The 8,173-nt window shown below is 30.7% G+C and overlaps 1 protein-coding gene across 2 annotated transcripts; it reads left to right on the forward strand.

Annotated features, from left to right (window-relative positions):
- The first annotated feature begins 125 nt into the window (after positions 1–125).
- Positions 126–7,273, forward strand: LOC105334615 (uncharacterized protein C9orf85 homolog). 2 transcript variants are annotated; one of them, XR_004601375.2, is made up of 5 exons: positions 126–392; positions 4,365–4,478; positions 5,646–5,731; positions 6,161–6,599; positions 6,769–7,273. XR_004601375.2 is itself a non-coding variant. In XM_011438133.4 (4 exons), the coding sequence occupies exons 1-4, from the start codon at positions 184–186 to the stop codon at positions 6,370–6,372; spliced, it is 621 nt and encodes a 206-aa protein (XP_011436435.3). In that variant the 5' UTR covers positions 126–183; the 3' UTR covers positions 6,373–7,273. The 2 variants fall into 2 exon arrangements, 1 of the variants encoding a protein (XP_011436435.3); XM_011438133.4 differs by having other exon boundaries at positions 6,161–7,273.
- The last annotated feature ends 900 nt before the right edge of the window (positions 7,274–8,173 follow it).

Below are 8,173 nucleotides of genomic sequence, written 5' to 3' on the forward strand. Positions count from 1 at the left end.
TTTATAATGTTTATGAATTATCTCATTTAAAAGTGAAAATAATTATGATGTCAATTCGACATTCCGGAATAAAACATTTTGTTTAACATAGTTTACTTTTACGAACATGCATATATTTCCTAAATGATTTTTCTGACAACGTGCCTGAGTCTTTCACAATTTTCTTTTGATATTTACATAATAATGAGTTCTCAAAAAGGAAATGTTCGTAAGTCTGGTCCACAGAAATACCAAAACAGACAGGCTTTTAAAAATAACCTGCATGACACTACTCCAAGAGTAAAGTTGATGAATAATGTGATGTTAGGAGGTGTGTGTAAGAGATGTAAAGACGTCATAGACTGGAAGATAAAGTACAAGAAATATAAGCCTCTCACAGTTCCTAAAAAATGGTAAGAAAATCTCAGTGACAGGCTACATTAATATTCAAGCCCATCATAGCAACATCTGTAAGCAGTGTAAAACCCAAGTCGATGAATTAAATTCTTTTCTACTTTATTCATTCTCGAATTGATCGGTTCCTTGATGTTAATGATTTTCTTTCCCATGTAATGATTTGATAAGACATATGTGAAACCATTCATAATATGTTAAAGTTGTGACCGTTGGACCGAGCACAGATTAAACACAGTGCATTTTGATTTTTGTTTAATAAAATCTATTTAAAATGCACACAGTAGGATCCTCCTGCATGGTTGCCTACTCAAATCATTCATCAAAGTTAAACTAAACGTCGCGTGCTCAGTCTACAATATGACGTCATATTTCAGACGTAAAACGTTTAAGTTTTGTCTTCGGAAATAGCCGGGAGAGTTACATGATTTCGATTTTTTTTTTTTTCTTCTTTCGTTGTTCATCAATTTAATTCATATGAATGCCGCTGTAATAAAATTGAATACCTTATTCAGTATCTAAGAGATCAGTTCCTTGACGTTAATGTTTTTATTTTCCATCTGATGATTTGATAAGACATACATAGAACAAGTCGTGTTTCTTGATTAAAACACTTTTGAAACTTATCTGGTTTCCTTTTTAATTTCTTTAATTCAAATCACCATCTACTGAAACACTGGAACTTATTAAATCACGTCTAGGGGCAATAAACATTGATAAGTACCAGTCAATCAATGATTGAACTAACTTTTTAAAAACAAAATGGCTGCCAATATGGCGGCGCCCAGGGCTGGAAGAAACCATTAATCTTCGCTTCCAAGGCGGGCTTTGCCCGCTTCTCGCTGCTCGGACCTGATAAGAGCACTGTTAAAGGTTGTACAGTGTTTCATTTTGACATGCCTCCTGCATAAAATGTGCACAAATTTTACTCAGGATGCCTGATTTCAATATATGAGCATCCAAAAGGATGTCATGAATTTAGAAATACTAGTGCATATTTTCTTGCTCAGAAATTCCGGAACATCGATTGTTCCTTTCTTACCTACTAACTAGACACCTGAAATGTTCCCCCTAAAGAAGAAGAAATCTCATTGGTCAACACTTAGTACATTAACCAATAAGATTCAATGATACATGAAATAAATGATAGTTGTGATAAAGAAACAGAAAACTTGAACGGGTCCCAGTGACAGCACAAAGCCTGTCACTTAGTATGGTCATTTAGATTTGAGTTAAAATAAACGTACATGTAGCTTGTTTTATATTCATGTTCTTTTTGGAATAAAATATGGACTCATTGTTTTTGGCTTGGGACTCTTAGATATGATTAAAAGGGGTCATCTGGCCCCATAAAAACCATTTTCAAAATGAATCACTGATTGTGTAGTTTGCACAGTAAATTCATTTAAATCTTAATTATTTTTAATTAAACATTGGAAAGTTTTTGATCAAGATTCGGTGCTAAAAACATTAATTGACAAACAATAGTCATTTAATGATCAATTAACTTTTTATTAAAACAAATTGGTGGCCAATATGGCGGCACTCAGGGCTAAAAGAAAATTTGTTGGCCCTTATTGGTACCGCTAATTCAACTCTCATTTCAAGTGATTTTCTTTTTTATATATATAGATAGATAGATAGATAGATAGATAGATAGATAGATAGATAGATAGATAGATAGATAGATAGATAGATAGATAGATAGATAGATAGATAGATAGATAGATAGATAGATAGATAGATAGATAGATAGATAGATATAGTTATATATATAGTTATATATATAGTTATATATATAGTTATATATATATAGAGGGTAACACTGATGAAAAAATTAGGTTAGGTAAGTAGGGATTTTTTTATTTTATCATATTTTTTTCTGCATGAACCCAAAGAATTTTTGTTTGGGTCATATTTAAAAACAGATTTTTTGATAAAAATATTAATATAAAATTCACAATCGGATATAAACAGACATCTAAAAATGGTAGAATATGGGCATTCTTGTAGGTTAGGCCTATAAAAAAAAATTGTGTGTTTAGGGTAACACTGATGGAAAATTAGGTTAGGTAGGTAGGGATTTTTTTTTATTTTATCATATATTTTTCTGTATGAATCCTAAGATTGTGTTTGTGTCATATTTAAAAGCAGATTTTTTAATAGAATTAGTAAAAAATTCACAATCGGATAAAAACAGACATCTAAAAATGGTAGGATTGGGGCATTTTTGTAGGTTAGGTCGGGTTACCCTAAACACACAACTTTTTTTTTTAGGCCTTACTATTATAATGTCAAGAGCTAGTAAATGATTCCAGAGTGTCTTTTTAGTGCTAGAACCATTAGGCCAGCATTTTTTAAAATTTCGATTTACAAACCCGCCGACCCTATTTTTTAAAAATTCAAATAAAAATAAAAGGACCTGAACTAGCTATTTATTTTATTTTTTCCTCCGACCCGAAGTTTTCTTTCTGGTAAAAATAAAAATAAATGTTGATGCAATCACGTATGTGTAGTCTGAATTATTGTTGTTCATGCATTGATTTAATAAAAAGACCAAGTTCTTTCCGATCAAGTCACAGGCACTAGAAGTCACAAAAAACCACCAAAGGGCCTACTCCTGTTTGCTTTCGTCCAACCCTACAATTTACGACCCTATTAAGTTTTGAGATCGGCAACTTAGCCAGAATTTCCTCAATAAAGAGAAGTTGAAGTCTTTTTCTATCACAATTCTGTAAATTAAAAAAAAAACCACCTCATTAACAAGAAAATGATAAGTTACTTTAAAAAAAAAACATTTTTGCAAAATAAATTCTAGAATAATCAAAATTTAACCGTTTGGAAATAGATCCTCTACATAACGGTTGTAAGTGGGTCATAGGGTTGGACTAATAACCCTAAACACACTGAACACAGGTCTTATGACTGAAGGAAAGAGAATAATTTTATTTGTCATTAAGGTTAAAGCTAACAAAATAACGAAACATTTCCTTTATTAAAGGTATAGTTACATAAATAAATAAAATTTTAAAAGTTATTTAGTCTTTTTTAAATAAAAAAACTTGTTTGATTTTTTACTGACATTTATGGACATGCTTCTAATCCAATTTATTTTCAGTAACAATATTTTAAATTTTGAATTTGTGAATAGCATTGTTAATTTAATCAAATAAATTATTTCTCAAACTTCTTCCTATTTTTCTGCAAGGAAGAAGTGAAAACTCCCTTATTTTTTTTTTGGTCTTAATGTATATGTAGAGTATGTACTTGTATTTATAAAAAAAAAAACCTTCGTTTTTATACATGCATGTACAATATATCAACACAAATTTTCAGTGCCCATGGATAAAATATGTTATGATAAGAACATCACCAACAACCAAAATTACTTAGATATTTTTTAAAAAATGGCAGCTCCTAGACACATGCTCTTATTTTAAAAATAAAAAAAATATTGTTGAAAAATTGTTTTATTTTCATTTTTTTTCTTGACGGACAAATTTTTCAATTTTATTTTTATTTTTTTTCCCTCCTCCTCACCAAATAATTTGAAAAATATTTCGTAAATCTAAAAATAAAAAAATGCTGGCCTTATGACGTCATAATTGATTTGAAGAATCTTTTCCTGTACTTTACGGCTTTAAAGGAATTATGTAGAAAATTAAACAATTTCTTGACATTCTATGTTACATAATGGGAAAAGTAGTCCTGATACCTATATTCAATTTGACATTGTTAAAAGAGGAAGTCAAGAGCTTGTTTAATTCCATTTTTGGGAAGACTATATAAAGAAAATACATTAACTACTAATAACTGGTGAAGTTGATAGTAAATCAAAAGTGTTTTGATAGTATTTGAAGCAAATTGATACCGGTATAGCTTTTCTATCAGTCTTTTTTTATAGTAAAATCCTTCTTCAAAAGAGATACTATAAAGACTCTTGAACTAAAATCAACTGTTTGTATTTTCAGTACAAAATGCCTACAAAAGAGGATCAAACAAGCATACTACACTATTTGCATCCAGTGTGCAAAAGAGAGAAAAATCTGTGCTAAATGTGGAGAGAAGTCAGAAATTGTGGAAGAGTAAGTGTACATTATATTTGTGTTAACTAGAATGGTCTCATTTATAAGGTCACCTGAGTCAGGTGATCTCTTTTTATTGCTGTCTGTGTTTGTCTATCGTCATCTGGTATCATGTGAACATTTTCATTCAACTTCTTCTTAAATGTTAAATAGCTGATGTTGACTTTATTAAATACATTGTATACATGTATAACATCTACGAAAGTTGTAAATTTCATGACCTCAAGGTCTGGTGTTGTAATACCGGAATTGAGGCTTTTTGTGTCATCAGGGTTCAACACTAACTATTTTATGCATTAGTCCAGCTGGAATAGAGCCTGTTTACTTTAACTAGCCTGCAAGAAATTTTATTTTTTCATCAAAAATAAATTGAAATGCATTACTGTATTTTGCTTATTATAATGCACTGTGACACTTTTTAAATAGAATTTGTAAGAAAGGGGTGCATACTATACACCACAATGAGCTTTATATATTTTTCTTACAGGTTAGTACTGGGTTAGTTGTTTTAATAATAATCACCGCAATGTATCATTTCAATTTGCATCATGCTAGATATCAAAAATAAAATCAGGGTTTTCCAGTATAATGTTGACAATTGCACATCAATCATTTGCAGTTAATTTAAGCAGAACTTTTTACTTGTCAGACCGAATTGACTAGATATAGATTATGTTTCCCTGTAGTCTGACTTAAAATATATTAGTGTGACTAAAGGACTAATGTTAATGTCGAACCCTGGTCATACAGTGAAAACACCTTAATTCTTCAAAAATGTTCTTGATGTTTTGTACTCCTTGTTATCAAGAATTAGAACTGTGAAAAAATAAGCAGGGGCTTGAACCAAAATTATAAATTTCATAAACCAAAGATAGGGGGAGTATGATCAAGAGAAACTTGAGCTACTTTCAGAGTATACATACAGACAAATTGCTACCTACATACATACTATTAAAAACAGTAAGCATTATTATTATTTTTTTGTTAATCAGAATCAGCAAATTAGCGATAGGATTTTCAAAAGAACAAACTTTGTGAATACAATTTTGTGAAGAAAAAAATAAAGATTAGCGGTCTGGAGTAATGCTTTATTTTAGATGAAGCCTTATGTTCTCTTTTTTTTTTTTAGACAAAAATCCACATTAACTTTAAGTGTTCTGATTTCAGGGCAGAGCTACAGAGTTCAGCAGAGCAAATGTCAAATGAAGCACAGTTTGAAGCAGAGCTGAAGATGTTACCAGAGAGGAAAAGAAGTTAGTATAAAAAAGTTCACAGTAGAAGTTTAATATGGTTTGTCTCTCTCCTATCAAGATTGAGTAGACTACTAAATACTGTACCTGTTCTATACTTTTTATGCATAATTTGAACAACAGGAATATAAAAAAACACTTACCAGTACACTCATTAATAATCTGGGTTTTTTTTTAAACCTGCCAAAATATATCATCTTGCACATAATGAGTTGCCTTTTAGGGCATGCACTTTGAATGTGGGTGCCATATTCCCGCAGAGTGCAAAGTTGCCAAGTAAAGGATCTGCTACTGCAACGGAGACCTTTATTCACCAAAATATATATTTTTATCTGGATGTCTGTCTGTTATTTCTTGTGTTTCATTGGATATTATAGTCCATGAACAAATAAAGACTGAATACTTGCATATTTTTTTTTTTTTATATATTAGGAACTTTTTTTCGACTCCAGCAGCAAGGAAAGTTGACCAAAGAGATGCTGGAGGAAGCAGGCAGCAGAGAGGATGATGACGAATTTTTGAGTGATTCAGATGATTTATCTGTCGATGATTCTGAGAATGATGATTGTGATGAGGGAGATGATTCTAAGAATGATGATAGGGACGAAAGAAAAAAAGACAGTAGTTCTTGTGAAAAAGAATGACCTGATGTAGACAACATTGTTTTAAATTAAAACAAAAAATCATAATGCTGTCACTGAGTTAAAAGAGATGATTAATATAGAAAACTTGCTCATTTTCAACCTGCCTTAATTCTGTCATCTGGCCCCTTCTTTTTGCCAACTTACATCTACCTGAATTCAATGTGGCCCTCTTTTTCTTGTTATCCCCCAATATTATACAATTTATAACACTACTGTGTATAAAGCAGGTAAGAAAAGGTTTTTTGGATGATCATGAGCATCTTCGGTCGACATTGGAGCAAATTGTCTCGCACTTGAAAAATTTAATTCATTCAAAATATCAGGATCCATTTCTCTAGTCAAGAAAAACATTTGACTGGGGTAAATGAACAATTTGATCTGTCAATGGATTACCAGTAGTCTTTGATTATTTAAGTTTGATATTGTTAAGACGTGTTTGCTTTATCGTTGGACTGCAGAAGTATAGCTACAAAAGTATAGAAGCTGTTGATTATTTAAGTCTGATATTGTTAAGACGTGTTTGCTTTATCGTTGGACTGCAGAAGTATAGCTGCAAAAGTATAGAAGCTGTACTTCATGGATAAATTGGATGTTAATATGAAACATAGATTGTATTTATCAACTGATAGTAAAGCTGTAAGGTGATGTTTTGAACCATATTTGTTTGGTTTGGCTATATTTTTTTCAGCACATTTTCAATTATGTTTTTCTAGCTATACCATTGTCACACAAGGTTTTTCAAACTGTGATTACAAAATTTTGCTTTGCATGAATGTTTCAATTATATTTTTGAAAACCATATTTGCAATACATATTGTAAAGAATAAATGATAAATTCATTTTTATTCTTTCATTTTTGTACATCATACATGTACTTCAAAGAAATAAAAAATAAATTTGTTTCTTAATTTATCAGCACACCTTCAAAAGTGTACAGTTGTCATTGTAATATGTAAATGTTGTCCAAAAATAATCTCTGTGGGCAAAATGACACATTACAAACGTTAGATATTTGTGAGTTTTGTTGTTTTGTTTTTGTTAGAAAAATTGCAAAAATTATTAGGAAACTACTGGATTAATCTATTCATATTTGCACAATAAAACCATTAATTAAAACAAAGTTTGCTATCTTGATTCTTATCATGATATATAGACAAAAGATCGACATTTTCCAGTTTCTTTGTCTGTAGATATAGTACAATACATTTCATCAATAACGTAAATGGCGTGTTTTGGTGCGCAAGCGGTGCTTGCATAATAACTAGTTTATAAATTTGAAATAAAAATAACTTAAATAAAGTCATTTGTTTAACAATTAATGATAATTATATAAATATACAGTCTGATATGGAATAACATTATGAGGTGATCAAATACGGTCGGACTTGGTCAAACTCATAAAGCCTTTCTAATTTTATTTAAGGAATCATTTTTTGAGTATTATGAGGTGATAATTTCGGTCAGGGCGTGGTCAAATCCAATAAAGCCCGAAGGGTTTACGATAGATTTGACCACGCTCCGACCGAAATTATCACCTCATAATATTCAAAGAATGATTCCTTATTACTTATATTTATATTATCCCCAATTTGTACACTTTAAAACAACATTATTTTAAAACCACTACTTTTTATGTAGCACATCCTATGTATTACCACGCGGCGCAGCCAATACTGTTTCCCGGTCATGCTATAAGACACGCCCATTTTTTGTCACTCATGTTTTATGAAGTTATTGGGTTTTAAGGTTCAAAATTGATCCGTAATGTTATCACAGACAAAGACAGATGGAAATGTAAATA

The sequence above is a fragment of the Magallana gigas genome, chromosome 6 (assembly GCF_963853765.1).
Source record: "Magallana gigas chromosome 6, xbMagGiga1.1, whole genome shotgun sequence".
NCBI lineage: Eukaryota > Metazoa > Mollusca > Bivalvia > Ostreida > Ostreidae > Magallana > Magallana gigas.

Bases quoted from the DNA above. Each gene is read 5' to 3' on its own strand.
- LOC105334615 (XM_011438133.4), top strand. From the start codon at position 184: ATGAGTTCTCAAAAAGGAAATGTTCGTAAGTCTGGTCCACAGAAATAC. The intron at 4,479-5,645 runs GTAAGTGTACAT...TTCTGATTTCAG, and splicing joins AAGTCAGAAATTGTGGAAGA to GGCAGAGCTACAGAGTTCAG. The intron at 5,732-6,160 runs GTTAGTATAAAA...TTTATATATTAG, and splicing joins GTTACCAGAGAGGAAAAGAA to GAACTTTTTTTCGACTCCAG.